Source organism: Oncorhynchus nerka, linkage group LG24 (genome assembly GCF_034236695.1).
Source record: "Oncorhynchus nerka isolate Pitt River linkage group LG24, Oner_Uvic_2.0, whole genome shotgun sequence".
NCBI classification, from domain to species: Eukaryota; Metazoa; Chordata; class Actinopteri; order Salmoniformes; family Salmonidae; genus Oncorhynchus; species Oncorhynchus nerka.
Genome location: NC_088419.1, coordinates 61,356,616 through 61,374,231, shown reverse-complemented (window position 1 = coordinate 61,374,231; position 17,616 = coordinate 61,356,616). Strand labels below are relative to the sequence as shown.

The 17,616-nt window shown below is 42.8% G+C and overlaps 1 protein-coding gene across 1 annotated transcript in view; it reads right to left on the bottom strand.

The window, feature by feature from the left end:
• Positions 1-17,616, bottom strand: part of notch2 (notch receptor 2) — a 58,010-nt gene that overhangs the window by 33,855 nt on the left and 6,539 nt on the right. Inside the window, 1 exon segment of the mRNA XM_029632610.2 lies at positions 4,823-4,904. Within this exon segment, the coding sequence (XP_029488470.2) occupies positions 4,823-4,904 (82 nt within the window).

Sequence of the window (17,616 nt, the reverse complement as noted above, 5' to 3'; positions counted from 1 at the left end):
CTCCTGTTCCCTACTCTGTATCCTCCTGTTCCCTACTCTGTATCCTCCTCCTACTCTGTATCCTCCTGTTCCCTTCTCTGTATCCTCCTGTTCCCTTCTCTGTATCCTCCTGTTCCCTTCTCTGTATCCTCTTGTCCCCTCTCTGTATCCTCATGTTCCCTCCTCTGTATCCTCCTGTCCCCTCTCTGTATCCTCCTGTTCCCTTCTCTGTATCCTCCTGTTCCATTCTCTGTATCCTCCTGTTCCCTTCTCTGTATCCTCCTGTTCCCTTCGCTGTATCCTCCTGTTCACTTCTCTGTATCCTCCTGTTCACCCCCTTCTGTATCCTCCTGTTCACTTCTCTGTATCCTCCTGTTCCCTTCTCTGTATCCTCCTGTTCCATTCTCTGTATCCTCCTGTTCCCTTCTCTGTATCCTCCTGTTCCCTTCTCTGTATCCTCCTGTTCCCTTCTCTGTATCCTCCTGTTCACTTCTCTGTATCCTCCTGTTCACCTCTCTGTATCCTCCTGTTCCCTCCTCTGTATCCCCCTGTTCCCTTCTCTGTATTCTCCTGTTCCCTTCTCTGTATCCTCCTGTTCCCTTCTCTGTATCCTCCTGTTCCCTTCTCTGTATCCTCCTTCTCTGTATCCTCCTGTTCCCTTCTCTGTATCATCCTGTTCCCTTCTCTGTATCCTCCTGTTCCATTCTCTGTATGCTCCTGTTCCCTTCTCTGTATCTTCCTGTTCCCTTCTCTGTATCCTCCTTTTCCCTCCTCTGTATCCTCCTGTTCCCTTCTGTGTATCCTCCTGTTCCCTTCTCTGTATCCTCCTGTTCCCTTCTCTGTATCCTCCTGTTCCCTACTCTGTATCCTCCTGTTCCCTTCTCTGTATAATCCTGTTCCCTCCTCTGTATCCTCCTGTCCCCTCTCTGTATCATCCTGTTCCCTTCTCTGTATCCTCCTGTTCCATTCTCTGTATCCTCCTGTTCCCTTCTCTGTATCCTCCTGTTCCCTTCTCTGTATCTTCCTGTTCCCTTCTCTGTATCCTCCTTTTCCCTCCTCTGTATCCTCCTGTTCCCTTCTGTGTATCCTCCTGTTCCCTTCTCTGTATCCTCCTGTATCCTCCTCTGTATCATCCTGTTCCCTTCTCTGTATCCTCCTGTTCCCTTCTCTGTATCCTCCTGTCCCCTCTCTGTATCCTCCTGTTCCCTTCTCTGTATCCTCCTGTTCCCTCTGTATCCTCCTGTTCAATTCTCTGTATGCTCCTGTTCCCTTCTCTGTATCCTCCTGTTCCCTCCTCTATATCCTCCTGTTCCCTTCTGTGTATCCTCCTGTTCCCTTCTCTGTATCCTCCTGTTCCCTACTCTGTATCCTCCTGTTCCCTACTCTGTATCCTCCTGTTCCCTACTCTGTATCCTCCTCCTACTCTGTATCCTCCTGTTCCCTTCTCTGTATCCTCCTGTTCCCTTCTCTGTATCCTCCTGTTCCCTTCTCTGTATCCTCCCGTTTCCTTCTCTGTATCCTCCCGTTCCCTTCTCTGTATCCTCCTGTTCCCTTCTCTGAATCCTCCTGTTCCTTTCTCTGAAGCCAACGGGCAGCCATCAATCCGTCTTCAAGCACATTTCAGCCTGCCTTCCTCGTCCCCTGCCAATGTCCGGTCTTGTCCAAAAGACAGCATGTCAACACAACAGTAGTCATCATAATTATCTCTCTCACCCCTGGGCTGCTCAACAGTCTATAATTACACATGTCTTGAGGGGGAATGGAAGTTCGCTGTTTATTTTTCACTGCTTGCCTTTTAATATGTTGGAAGTCTAATAAATACATAATGGGATTTTCACACAATGACTCTTTTGAGGTCGCCCGGCGGGAAGGAGCCGTGACTGTGTGACGACGGCACATAGACTGATTGGTTAATCAGTCTAACAGTTGCCCTGCTCTCGGTCACCTGACTGGCCTTGGACTGAAAGACTCCTCTCTTCAGGAGGCGCAGCCCGCTGCCATGCCCCTCAGCCTTCACATACTCAACTCTGCTGCTACCGTTATCATCATAGACATTCAATATGGGACAAAGGAGTACATTTATATTTTTAGATAATAGAGAAGAGGGACAAACTCGAATGTTGAAACTTCCCTCTGGGGCAGTCAATGCCAGTTACTCAATAGTCACCCTTAAAACCAGTGTGTTTGACTCAAGTTCAGTGTTATTTTCCTTCGGCTCCCTTATCCTCCTAGTCGTTCTCATTACAACCACTGATGGTAAAAAGCTACCAAGGTCAGTGTCGTGTTCTAGACCAGGAGAAGACACACAATGGACTCCCTACACCTGTAGAGTAACATACACTATATATACACAAGTATGTGGACACCAGTTCAAATTAGTGGATTTGGCTATTTCAGCCAGACCCGTTGCTGACACGTGTATAAAATCGAGCACACAGCCATAGACAAACATCGAAAGTAGAATGGCTTTCAACGTGGCATTGTCATAGAATGCCACCTTTCCAAAAAGTCAGTTGGTCAGATGTCTGCCCTGCTAGAGCTGCCCCGGTCAACTGTAACTACTGTTAATGTTAAGTGGAAATGTCTAGGAGCAACAATGGCTCAGCCGCAACGTGGTAGGCCACACATGCTCACAGTAAGAGACCGGCGAGTACTGAAGTGTGTAGCTCGTAAAAGTTCGAAACTGCCTCTGGAAGCAACGTCAGCACAATAACTGTTCGTCGGGAGCTTCATGAAATGGATTTCGATGGCCGAGCAGCCGCATACACAAGCCTAAGATCACCACACGCAATGTCAAGCGTCGGCTGGAGTGGTGTAAAGCTCGCCGCCATTGCTCTCTGGAGCGGTGGAAACGCGTTCTCTGGAGTGATGAATCACGCTTCACCATCTGGCAGTCCGACGGACAAATCTGGGTTTGACAGATGCCAAAAGAACACAACCTGCCCCAATGCATAGCACCAACTGTAAAGTTTGGTGGCAGAGGAATAATGATCTGAGGGTGTTTTTCATGGATTTGGCTAGGCCCCTTAGTTCCAGTGAAGGGAAATCTTAGTGCTACAGCATACAATTACATTCTAGACGATTCTGTGATTCCAACTTTGTCACATCAGTGATCGGTGTGGAAGAACTTGACAGTCCTGCCCAGAGATCTGACCTCAAGCCCATCGAAGTCCCCGCAGCAATGTTCTAACATCTAGTGGAACGCCTTCTGTAAAGGTCTGTAGTTATTTAGGTTTGTCGTGACATAGTCCTAAACCTAATTCCTTTGAAATGGCTTGTAATTATGACCTTTAGCAGAGAAAGAACAGATACTCCCAATCTGATCACCAATTATGGAAGCACACAGCTGGGTCATAAGCCTATTACGTTTCATTTAATGGTATGTGAATCACACTCTGTTTCTGTTCCCAAAAGTTTGCTGCTTTCAAAATAAATAGAAAACATCTCGGCTATAATCAATGTTTGCAAATACACTACATGACCAAAAGAATGTGGATACCTGCTCGTCAAACATCTCATTCCAAAATCATGGGCATTAATATGGAGTTGGTCCCCCCCTTTGCTGCTGTAACAGCCTCCACTCTTCTGGGAACAAGGCAATTCCATGGTAACAGAGTGACACAGACCAAGATTTTTCACTGTAAAATGTATGTCAAATAAAAAACAATGATTGCAAAGTTAAAGTTGTATGGTTTGTTTATGCAAAAGGTCTACTTAACAATTTCCAATGAAAATTAGGTAGCACTGTACTTGACATCCAGCCACCTAACACATTATGACACAGTCAATACCATGTCTTTATGTCATAACAGCTGACATAACCTGTCATAATATGGTCATAACACCGTCACAACATATATTTAGACCTGCATTATTTTATGGAAGGTTATGACACCTACATTAGAGTCAAATCTCACAAAACCTACCACACAAGGCAAAACATTCCATTACACCATAACCTACTTGTCAACAGTATGTTTATGTTATATACAATTTTCTGAAATGTACCATATTAAATAACCATTGTAATTGCGCACACATTGATGTCAGACATGCACCTACCCTAATGCATATTTCAGGAGCAGGACAAGACACCCTCTTTTTGACTGATGATTGACATAAGGACATGTACGTGATAGGCCTAATCTGGCCTAATGCTGGTCATAATGCTTATTGACAGTGTCATAAAGTGTATTTTCTTAGTCCAAGTAAAGTGACACAGGATGGTCATAATGATGGAGTTGGTGTCATACAAAGCCACGCAATCGTGAGTGAACATGGAGTACTGCAGAGGGCTGAGGACACACCCCTGGGGGGCCCCTGTGTTAAGAGAAGAACTTGAAGAACAGTGCAGATGCAAGGTTTGGTAATAGAATTACTGTTAGTGCTGTTGGTGCCAGTATTCTGTTATCAAACTTTGCATCTGCACTGTTCTTCAAGTAAATGTGTTTTTGTCAGATTTTATGTGGAAATTGTTTAACTTTGCAATCATTGGTTTCTGTTTCACATACATTTTAAAGTGAAAAGTCAGTCTCAGTGTCACTCTGTTAATGTGGAATTCGCCTACATTAAAAAGCAATACCCTATCTGGATTTAGACAGTGAATGATAGTGTTACCAATGAATACAGTGGCAGAGTCGCTAATTTGGCAACAACAACTTGGGAGATCCCCCGAGATCTTTTTGGAGGTATAAGTATATGTTTTGGTGGTGCTCTCCGTGTTGGTATTAGTCAGTGCTCCCTGTGCCTGTGGAAAGATGGGGTTGGATTTATCCCCTGGGTTGGGTTAGTCATGGAATCAACAATCAGCTGAGGGGTTCCTCCTCAGCCAAGCCAGTCTTACCTGCAGTACCCTGTCCCGTTTGTGAAGGTGGCACACGTAGCATTGTTCACACACGGCTTAACAGCATCCAGACACTGAAGAGCTGTAACAGACAGGAATACAACACATCAGTCAAGAATAGGGTTTAATGGTTGGAACTGGGTTACCAAAATTGACTGGGATTTTCCATCCAAACCCACTCCCCTTTCCCGGGATAAATAATTGCGAAAAAACAGTAAATTATAATACATTATTTCTATGAACAGCATGACGTGAAATGGAAATGATATGCAATCAATGTCTAAATCGGTCTTCATTCGGCATTCTCTGCTCTCTGCATAATCAATAATCAACACTCAGGGTGTGTGTGTGTGCGCACGTTGTTGTAGCTTACAGTGTTTACTTACACAAAGTCGCCCTTAATTCAAAGTGCACGCATTGTTTACGGTGAAACTGTACAAGCAACCTTTAGTTGCAGTTCACATGGTAACAAAGGTAGGCTAAAACAAATTGTAATTTTTCACTAGACTGTAATAACCTCATAATATTTGACCAATCGGCCAACAGTGCTTCATAGGCCTGTTAAAACTGGGCAAAATCAACAATGACAGAATTTGCAGGTATTATATGCTTTTAAATAGCATATGCACTTTGAACAGGAATATCAGGAAGCCCGGTAATTTCTTGCAATTTTCTTGGGAAGGAACATGTGTAGAACACGCAACATGATAAATAATGTTATTGATATTTTTCTATAGGCCTTCCAATATCTGTTTATTGCGAACCCTCTTGAAAACATACACTATATATACACAAAAGTATGTGGACATCCCTTCAAATGAGTGAATTTGACTATTTCAGCCACACCCGTTGCTGACAGGTGAATAAAATCGAGCACACAGCCATGCAATTGCCATAGACAAAAATTGGCAGTCGAATGGTCTTACTGAAGAGCTCAGTGACTTTCGACGTGGCACCGTCTTAGGATGCCACCTTTCCAACAAGTCAGTTTGTAAAGTTTCTGCCCTGCTAGAGCTGCCCCGGTCAACTGTACGTGCTGTTATTGTAAAGTGGAAAAGTCTAGGAGCAACAATGGCTCAGCTGCAAAGTGGTAGACCACACAAGCTCACAGAATGGGACACGTCTGTCCTCGGTTTGCAACGCTCACTACCTAGTTCCAAACTGCCTCTGGAAGCAACGTCAGCACAAGAACGGTTCATTGAGAGCTTCATGAAATGGTTTTCCATGGCCAAGCAGCCGCACACAAGCCTAAGATCCCCATGCGCAATGCTAAGTGTCAACTGGAATGGTGTGAAGCTCACCGACATTGGACTCTAGAGCAGTGGAAACGCATTCTCTGGAGTGATGAATCACGCTTCACCACCTGGCAGTCCGACGGACGAATCTGAAATTGGCGGATGCCAGAAGAACGCTACCTGCCCCAATACATACTGCCAACTGTAAAGTTTGAAGGAAGAGGAATAATGGTCTGGAGCTGTTTTTCATGGTTCGGGCTAGGCCCCTTAGTTCCAGAGGGAAATCTTAACCCTACAGCATACGACAACATTCTAGACGATTCTGTGCTTCCAACTTTGTGGCAACAGTTTGGGGGAAGGCCCTTTGTGCATAGAAGCATTGACATGCTGAAACAGGAAAGGGCCGTACAGAAATGGTTTGTCGAGATCAAGGTGGAAGAACTTGACAGGCCTGCACAGAGCCCTGACCTCAACCCCATCGAACACATTTGGAATGAATTGGAATGCCGACTGCGAGCCAGGCCTACTCGCCCAACATCAGTGCCCATTCTCACTAATGCTCTTATGGCTGAATGGAAGCAAGTCAACACAGCAATGTTCCAACATCTACTAGAATGCCTTCCCAGAAGAGTGGAGGCTGTTATGACAGCAAAAGGGAGGACCAACTCCATATTAATGGCAATGATTTTGGAATGAGATGTTCGACAAGCAGGTGTCCACATACTGTAGTGTAGATCAAATTATCCTAATATATATTTCAACAGTCTTATGCCAATCAAACTCATGTATAACTCACCAGTACTGCAAAACCCATCCCCAGGGGATCATAGCAACATAGGAAACTACTAGAGCCAGATAGCTCAGCGAGTGAACACACAGCAGACAGAGACATCAGTGACCACAAAGCTCATCTATCTGGCTGCCAATCAGACACTTAGGCCCAAACACATCCTCTATCGTGTGGTGAGGATTCAACCAGAGACTAAACTCAAGTGGTTCTGATGAATACCAGGTGGTGGCACATGCCAAATAGAATGATGATGTTAGTTGCCAATATCAATTTTCAAATTTAATATGAGGGTTTAGTGTTTATTAAACTCAAGGTATGAAAAAAGCTGACAGCATTTCAGATCACCATGTATGCACCATTCTAAAAATGTGTATTTTCAACAGGAAGGAACAGAACATGCATTTGTGAAAATCTTTAGCTGCTAGAAAGACAGCGTTAAAAAATAAAGTGTAAGCCTTTTAAATTGATGCCTAATTTAGTGTGGTCTAAGTATTTGCCTGGGGTTCACTGCCATAATCAACTAGTGGATGAGTCACGGCCAAAACACAGAGGGAGCTTTTCCAGGAAGAAAGAGGGCAGGTCAGACGACTTCACAGCAACGCCAACCCTCGTGTGACAGGACAGTCATCACAGCACAGGAAGTGTGCTCAGCGTTAACACTACTTCCTGTGAGAAGACTGTCACATATTGTATGCATACCATTCTGAAAGGAATTACACAATGCAGGCTCACATACAAATCCAAAGCTACTACCAATTTAAAGGAAAAGCCGAGATCTTTGTCAAAAATATTTTAAACAACTGAGTGATGGTTGGAGGACAAAGAAGGGAATCAGACTGAGGTCCAGTAAGCAATAGATATTAACTAATAATCACTGAGTTTCTATGAACAACTGTGATCAACACAACCACACTAGGGCAATTCCACAAAAATGGAATTGCACTGACTCAGATTTTTCACTTAAAATATGTGCCATAGAAAAAAACACTAACCAACTCTATGCTCAAGGACTACTTTTATCAATTTATACTGAACATTTGACATAAAACACATTTACTGAAAGAAATGTGCAGACGAAAAGTTTGATAACAGAATTTCGGTAAAATCTCCCTCCGTTTTTTACGTGTCCACGTTTTCCAAAAACTCTTGAATATCTGCTCTGAATTAAGATTCAACAATGTCTGTAGAAAGAATGGGGTGTCAGCTATGACACGACACATTGAATTTGAAAAAAAACTATTTTGTTTATTGAACTACAGTAAGTGAAGTGGATTTACACCCAGTAACGGAATTTCATCATGGGTCCCTGATCTGTACTACATATAAACGCATTATTATGGATATGAATGAATCTCTTCATGGTGATGTATCCTGAATAGGTACACAAAAGTTATATAGATATGTGATATCCTTCTTTGCATATTTGGGTATTATTCTACACACTAGTTGAGTATCTGGAGCATCAGCATTTGTGGGTTCGATTACATGCTCAAAATGGCCAGAAACAAAGACTTTTCATTATGAAACCTGTCAGTCTATTATTGTTCTGAGAAATTAAGGCTATTCCATGCGAAAAATTGCCAAGAAACTGAAGATCTCGTACAACGCTGTGTAATATTGCCTTCACAGAACTGCGCAAACTGGCCCTAACCAAAATACAAAGTTTCAGAAAAAAGTTATTTGTTTCTGGCCATTTTGAACCTGTAACTGGACCCACAAATGCTGATGCTCCAGATACTCAACTAGTCTAAAGAAGGACAGTTTTATTATTTATTTAATCAGCACAACAGTTTTCAGCTGTGCTAACATAATTGCAAAAGGGTTTTCTAATGATCGATTAGCCTTTTAAAATGATAAACTTGGATTAGTTAACACAACGTGCCATTGGAACACTGATGGTTGCTGATAATGGGCCTCTGTATGCCTATGTAGATATTCCATAAATCAGCCATTAAAATATTTACAACATTAACAATGTCTACACTGTATTTTTGATCAATTTGATGTTATTTCAATGGACAAAAAATATGCATTTCTTTCAAAAACAAGGACATTTCTAAGTGACCCCAAACTTTTGAACGGTAGTGTAACCTGAAGAAAAATATCAACCCAACATGTAAAGTGTTGGCCCCATGTTTCATGAAATGAAATAAAAGATCCCAGAAATGTTAGATATGCACAAAAAGCTTATTTCTCAAAAGAAAATGTACATCATAAATTTGTTTACATCCCTGTTAGTGAGCATTTATCCTTTGCCAAGATAATCCACTCCTGTCTGACAGGTGTGGCATATCAAGAAGCTGATTAAACAGCATAATCATTACACAGGTGCAATTGTCAATCTGACTTCAAGAATGTCCACCAGAGCTGTAGCCAGATAATTGAATGTTAATTTCTTTACCATAAGCTGCCTCCAACGTTGTTTTAGAGAATTTGGCAGTACGTCCAACCTGCCTCACAACCGCAGACCACGTTTAACCACGCCAGCCCAGAAACTCCATATCCGGCTTCTTCACCTGCGGGATCATCTGAGACCAGCCACCCGGACAGCTGATGAAACTGTGGGTTTGCATAACCAAATAATTTCTGCACAAACTGTCAGAAACCGTCTCAGGGAAGGCCATCTGCATGCTAGTCGTCCTCACCAGAGTCTTGACCTGACTGCAGTTCGGTGTCGTAACCGGTTTCAACTGTACCAGGCAAATAGCAGACAGCGTGTATGGCGTTGCGTGGGCAAGCGGTTTGCCCTATGTCAACATTGTGAACATAGTGCCCCAGGGAGGCAGTGGGGTTATGGTATGGGCAGGCATAAGCTACGGACACAATTTTATTTTATAGATGGCAATTTGAATGCACAGAGAAACCGTGATGAGATCCTGAGGACCATTGTGGTGCCATTCATCTACCGCCATCACCTCATGTCTCAGCATGATAATGCACAGACCTATGTCGCAAGGATCTATACACAATTCCTGTAAGCTGAAAATGTCACAGTTCTTCCATGACCTGAATTCTCACCATACGTAACCCCCATTGAGCACGCTTGTAATGCTCTGGATCGACGTGTACGACAGCGTGTTCCAGTTCCGGCCAATATCCAGCAACTTCACACAGTCATTGAAGAGGAGTGGGACACCATTCCACAGGCCACAATCAGCAGCCTGATCACCTCCATGTGAAGGAGATGTGTCGCGCTGCAAATGATGGTCACACCAGATACTGACTACTTTTCTGATCCACACCCCTACCTTTTTTTAAAGATGTGACCAAAAGATGCATATCTGTATTCTCAGTCATGTGAAATCCATAGATTAGGGCCTAATGAATTTATTTCAATTGACTGATTTCCTCATATGAACTGTAACTCAGTAAAATCTTTGAAATTGTTGCATGTTACATTTATATTTGTGTTCAGTCTAGTATGCCTATAACTCAATGCACAGCTTTTTAATTGGAAAATGGTTTATTTAGGTCCACATGAGCAAATTCAAAAATTGCACTTAATCGCGATTAACTAATGCCATTAACTCGAGCCTGGAACACCTGAGGCAAAAACACACACTCATCAGCTGACATATCAGACCAGATACTGCTGTACAGTGTACAACTATGCTGTGATACCATGTGTGACTTTGCATGTTAACTGACCATGAAAATAATACACCTACTATTCATGCTACTTAGACACGAAGACATTACAGATCACACTGAGGTGACTCTCTGTCTGGATCCTTCACTTTTGTCCCCATGTGACTGATGATTCAAGGCTGATCCTACATGTGCATTAACCACAGATAGGCATAAAGAGGCTATTATCAACGGGATATTTGCAAGAAAATGCAAATCAAAACATTTCTAAAACGATATGCTAGGCTTATTAGCCTTCTTGTGACAGAAACACACTTGGAAGTGCTGCAGGCAGACATACTTTTCCTGTCCTGTCTCATTTGTGGTCATTGTGGTTAAAAAAAGAGGGGCCAAAAATATGCACATGATTGAACAGTGAAATTCGTGTCTGGGGCTTCACTCTACAGACACTGGCTCATTAATAGGAAATTCTTCAGTAAAAACTGCTCAAGCCAGCCACCACATCGATCCAAACTTCACAACTTTTTAGACACGAAGGAGAGAAATAGACAGAAAGCAGGAAGTAGAATATAAAGGGGTAAAGAAACAGAAAGCAAAAAGACAAGAGAAAAACAGAACTGAGTAGGAGGACAGAAAAAATAGCAAAGTATAGCGACAAGAGCGCTAAAAAGAGCAACAAGAGGGAGAGAGTGAGCGAGTGAGCGAGTTAGCAGCTGTGATCTTTCCCCTGGCTGGTTTGACAAGCTCCACATACACGCCGTCACAATGCCAGGCCAGTGTTTACCCTATGTTAATTTACCAGTGGTCGGTAAAACGTTTTCAGTGTAAACTTAAATGACTAAAACCAGATATAAAGTATGTAGAAAAGATAATGGAGTTATATATTTTTTAAATAACATCTTTGAGAACTAACAATCACAAAATTAAAACTAACTACTCTCCATTAGGGAGAATCTAAAATTCAAAAAATGTCATGGCATGGGGCCCCCACTGATTTTGTTTTAATGTTTGAGTCACTCAGATAGCATAAGAACACTGCATAAGCCATGTCAAAATGTGACAAATTACAGGGAACTAGCTTTAAAACTGTATAATTTTCTCTCTGCCCATAGCAAAGTATATATTTTCAGGAAGTTAGCTCTTTGTCTTTCTTGTGGCAAAGAGGCCGATCTCAAAACATTTTGGTTGGAGACTGCACAATTGGCCAGGCCCACTATCCCAAGCTAACTTTGCCACCGCTGCTGAAGAAAATCCTAGGGGAAACACTGCAGGAGCAATGATCTCAGGATTTGGGATGTGCTGTCACTACGTACTACATTTCCATTCTGAAGCAAGTAGGGCTGACCCCAATTAGTCGACTGGTCGATTGCTTGGTTTTTAGGCTGTTGGTCAACCGAGATTGTTCTAGTCCAGAAGTATATATATTTGTGCCCATCTCGGTGAACTAATCAATTGCTGAGGCCTAGACTAAAAGCCAATACTTGATCCGAAAATGTGGTCGGAGGCTCCATATAAAGGGTGTGACGCAATTGCGGAGCCTCCAGAGGCATGCAGAGACCAAATCGAGCTCTGTACCGCATCACCATTCACCCCCCCAAATGTTGTAACAATGTATAGCTCTGCATTGACATGATTGGTTGACAGTAGGTGGGGGTGGTACATCCTGTAGAAAACACAAACTCACTTCCTTGACAACAGATCTGTACTACTCCGCGAAGCGCAAAAAGTATGAATGCCCTGATTTCTGCTGAGGCCATTCTTGCCCTGACTTCTGCTGAGACCTTATCACGTAAATGCTGCATGGCCAATGCAGACTTCAGATTGACCATGCGCCCAGATGCATAATGCACTTCTCAGTCTAGAATGCGCTCTCTCCTGCCAATTTGTGCACATTCATTGTTTCATAACTTCATTGTGTGAATTGTTTTTGTTTGCGTTTGATTGGTAGTGTATATCAATTCCCCATTACATATATCACCAGTAGTACATTACCGTTAATTCCTATCATTTCTAATCTACAATGTTTGTTACTTTGGTTATGGTAATTTCTGTTAATGCATTCAATATTATTATATTTCGTTTATTTAGTCAGTCTTTCCATTCTCATTGTAGGAATGGACACATTGTTTGCAGAGTGCACAACCTACGCTAGAAAATTTGAGAAAGAAATTTTGGTTTATTTCATTACATTTACGAGTTTTGTCAATTTAGTCAGTCGTTTGGAGCGCCCCTGTCAATGTTGAGTAAGGACGCACACACATAGAAGTGGGTTTATAGGCAACCTGGCCTGCACACAAATGTAGGCATATAAAATGTGCCCATTTGGGGAACTGATAGTATTTCTGCTTGGCTTAACGCACCTCCACTAATGACCTGTGGAGCTTCTCAAAGTAATGTTTTCTTCACCTCAAACATCAAGAAAACAAAGTCTGTTTTTACATCCATTGAGAACGACAATACTTTGTTCCTCAATGTATTTGAAAAATCTATCCAGCTCTCTCCCTTTCGATAACCACTCAAATATTTAGTCAGCCACCAATTGAGCAAGTTCTCCCACTTAAAAAGATGAGAGAGGCCTGTCATTTTCATCATAGGTACATTTCAACTATGACAGACAAAATGAGGAAAAAAAATCCAGAAAATCACATTGTAGGATTTTTTATGAATTTATTTGCAAATGATGGTGTAAAATAAGTATTTGGTCACCTACAAACAAGCAAGATTTCTGGCTCTCACAGACCTGTAAAGAAATCAACTGTGGGAGCAATTATTAGGAAATGGAAGACATACAAGACCACTGATAATCTCCCTCGATCTGGTGCTCCACGCAAGATCTCACCCCGTGGGGTCAAAATGATCACAAGAACGGTGAGCAAAAATCCCAGAACCACACGGGGGGACCTAGTGAATGACCTGCAGAGAGCTGGGACCAAAGTAACAAAGCCTACTACCATCAGTAACACACTACGCTGGCAGGGACTCAAATCCTGCAGTGCCAGACGTGTCCCCCAGCTTAAGCCAGTACATGTCCAGGCCTGTCTGAAGTTTGCTAGAGAGCATTTGGATGATCCAGAAGAAGATTGGGAGAATGTCATATGGTCAGATGAAACCAAAATAGAACTTTTGTTATTGACCAAATACTTATTTTATCCACCATAATTTTCAAATTAAGTTCATAAAAAATCATACAATGTGATTTTCTGGATTTTGTTTCTAATTTTGTCTGTCATAGTTGAAGTGTACATATGATGAGAATTACAGGCCTCTCTCATCTTTTTAAGTGGGAGAACTTGCACAATTGGTGGCTGACTAAATACTTTTTTGCCCCACTGTAAATAACAAAGAATTAAAGAGTAGCAGTAAAATAACAGTAGTGAGGCTATATACAGGGGGTACTGGTACAGAGTCAATGTGATGGGACACAGGTTCGTCAAGGTAATTGAGGTAACATGTACATGTAGGTAGAGTTAAAGTTGGATAATAACCAGAGAGTAGCAGCAGTGTAAAAGGGGGAACGACGACAATGCAAATAGTCTGGGTAGCCATTTGATTAGCTGTTCAGGGTACTACTCTCTGATACTTTTAGAAAGAGAAGGTCCAGATTGTCTAGCCCAGCTGATTTGGAGGGGTACCAGATTTTACAGCTCTTTCAGAACATCAGCTATCTGGATTTGGGTGAAGGAGAAATGGGGAGGCTTGGGCAAGATGCTGTGGGGGGTGCAGAGCTGTTGACCGGGGTAGGGGTAGCCAGGTGGAAAGCATGGCCAGCCGTAGAAAAATGCTCACTGGTACAGGACACTCTGAGGGACCAGAATATTTTGTACAATGTTGCAAGTTCGCTAGTGCAAGCTTTAGGCCAGACCCAAGTTAATAGTTGATACAATGTTTCAAGTTCATTGAAGACAGGCCATGTGTAGCCAATGTGATTTATAGGATTTTTATCAGCATAATTTCTACCTGCAGGCTGCAATGTTTTTATGTGTTGGTTTTATGTAGGCTATTTTTACATAGCTGGCAATGGAAATAAAAGTTACTTTTTAGGTTTGTATCATTTTCGTTTAGATTTGGATAGAATTTTGATTAAACACATGACAATTATTTTGAGATATGAAAACGGTGCCCTCAAGGCGTTTGTCTTATTTAATCCAACCGTAAACTTAAAGCATCAGACAAGCTCAATGCATATAGAATGCATATAGTTGATTTTATTGAAACACATAGGGTGTGTCTATATACGAAAAAATAGACATTTAAAAATGTCAACCAATCAATTGGTCAAAAGAACAGATGACTTCCGGCAGACCAATACTTATTTCATTATTTTGTCAGGGACAGCCATTGAAGCAGGCCACCGGCCCGGGCCTTGTCTCTGGAAAGGAGGGAGGACTCTGGGAGAGAGAGGAGAGGGAGGTGGTCCTCCCCACTGCAGCTTGGCCCCACTCCTCTCACACAGACACAACAAACAGTACCCCCACACGACCACACACCCCGCTGATAAATAACTTTTACCAGCCTATTGTAACTACAAACTGACATTCTTTCTTCCCCCTAATGGAGGCTCTCCTATTCAGTGAAATGTGCTTTAGGGGAATTCCCTGACATTGTAGACATGATAAGAACCAGGCAGCTAAGGAAAACTGGGGTCAGTTGGAGAGGGAGAACACAAAGGGTATTAGATGACTAAAACATACCCTTCCTCCTTCCCTCACATACTACTAGAGCTATATTTGTATTAATTTTCCTCACCTCCTCCATCTAGTTTCCTCAACATTGCAACTGAATGAGGGATGGCTAAAGTGAGCGCAGGAACAGAGATGAAGAAGAAAAAAAGAGATGGCATGACGGGAAAGGAGAAAGGAAAAACAGATGAGATTTACAGTGTCTGGGTGGGAGCAGCCTGTGATCCCCGCTAATGTGAGTGTGAAGCTGTGAGGACCTAATGTGAAGCAGAGGCTGAACGGAGGGGCGACTGGGGCAGGCGTCTATACAGCCCAGTCCCGACTGCCTCTCTCTCCAGGAGCTGATTGCCACCAAAAACATTATTAATTCACTTATTCAGTCTCTCTCTCACATCTCTCCCAGAGATGATCTATTGCCTCAGCAAACTGACCGTGCTCTGACAGGCCGCCCCCCTCTTGCTTCGTGAATGATGTAATTACTTGTTAAAGATACAGCACACATTTTTACAAGAGAAACTACATCTATGCAAACGTTGTTGATCAGTAGATCCATGAAATCAGCCAAAACCAGATCAATAACTCAATGCATGCACACACACTCCTATTGATATGCATTTTTTTAATACAAAAATGTAACCCTTATTTAACTAGGCAAGTCAGTTAAGAACAAATTCTTATTCACAATGACGGCCTACCGGGGAACAATGGGTTAACTGCCTTGTTCAGGGGCAGAACGACAGATTTTTACCTTGTCAGCTCGGGGATTCGATCCAGCAACCTTTCAGTTACTGGCCCAACACTAACCACTAGGCTACCTGTACTGTGAATAGGTCTAAGGCTACATGTTGATTTAACATTCAAATACAAGTTATATTGGTAAAAACAAAGTCAAATTGATTGTATTATTGTATAATTGATTCATTAACGCATACATGGCAGTCTCTGAAAAAAGTTAAATGCAATTCAAAAGATGCCCAATGATTGAACAAAGCAGTAGCTGAGTTTATCTGTCTGTATCAAGTCCCAATCTATGACTTTGGCTAATATGCCTTCTTTTTTTGCTGTGGTATAGTGTTTTGGTATCGTTTCAGTATCGCGTATCGTGATGGTATAGAGTATTGTGATACTAAACCTGGTATTAGTATCAAAGTCAAACTTCTGGTATTGTGACAACACACACACAGAGAGACAGTAATGACTCCTCCACCACACGTGTAGTGATGCGAGCAGGTGCATGTGTGACTGCGGTCAGAGACTGTGTGGGCTGGACAATGAAATGACCACATGAGTAGTAATGGAAGTGAATATCTATCGCTCCCTCTTCCTCACGCTCCCTCTTCCTTTCTCTCTCTGTGCGTGTGTGCATGTGCCTGCATTGGTCTGTGCACTGTAAGACATTTGACAACCAGAGATCTCTGTCCATTTCAGAAGTTCAATATTAACCAGTTCCATGTCTATTTCAGAAGCTCCAATGAAGATATATCACAAGACGGTCATTAATGAAAATATTTTGGAACAAATGGGAATTGAAAAAAGGGCACAGATCAAAGACAAACAAACAGTGTCTCTAGTCAGGGCCAGGGGCCTTGGCATGTTGCTGTGCAGTTGGCTGGCACACGTTGATTCCCCCCTCAATGCTCACCACTGCTTTGTTACTGAAACCACTACAAACCCTGGGGAGGGGAGGCTCTGTTAGTTGGGTCCCATTGCGGAGAGGGAATGAGTGACGAAGGGGATTTGAACTAATGGCTGAGGAGTGAGATGGGGAAGTAATTATGAAACACTGACAAAGGGTGCACACACATGGGCGTCCCCGAGCACTGGCTCCAGTCCAATATTGGAGAGGGCAGGAAGTTGTTCGCACCGACTGAGGAAGTAACCCAGTTTCCTGGAATTGCTTTAACCCAGTGTTTCCTAACTCCAGTCCTCGAGTACCCCCAACCGTAGACAGTTTTGTTGTAGCCCTGGATAAGCACCCCTGATTCAACTTCTCAACTAATCATCAAGCCCTCAATGAGTTGAATCAGATGAGTTTGTCAGGGACTACAACAAAAATGTGTGCTATTAGGAGTACTCAAGGACTGGAGTTAGGAAACACTGCTATAGCCCATATCCCGGGGCCAAACAGTTGCCATGGGAGCCTGCAATAAAATACCCTGGCTCAGCATGCAGAGAAACTAAGCTCAACAACTTTGTCAGAGGGTTACTAACATCAAGCTAGGTTTGTACTAGGACTAGGTCACATACAGCGAGGGAGGCGACTTTAAAAAAAAATGCAGAGTGCCAAGAGCAACAATTAAGTCCCAATGATAATCTTGCTGTTTCAAGTAGTTAGCACCCCTGATCTAAAGCTGTGTACACAGAGGAGGGCTATGCTCTGCTGGTGGAGTGGCCTTCACACTGCGGGCAGGGGTGTAGTGTACAGTCTGTAGAGCCCTGGACATGGGCACTAGCTCTCTGCCCTGGTGGCTCCAGGATTACTGGGTTCTGCTAGGGCAGGAA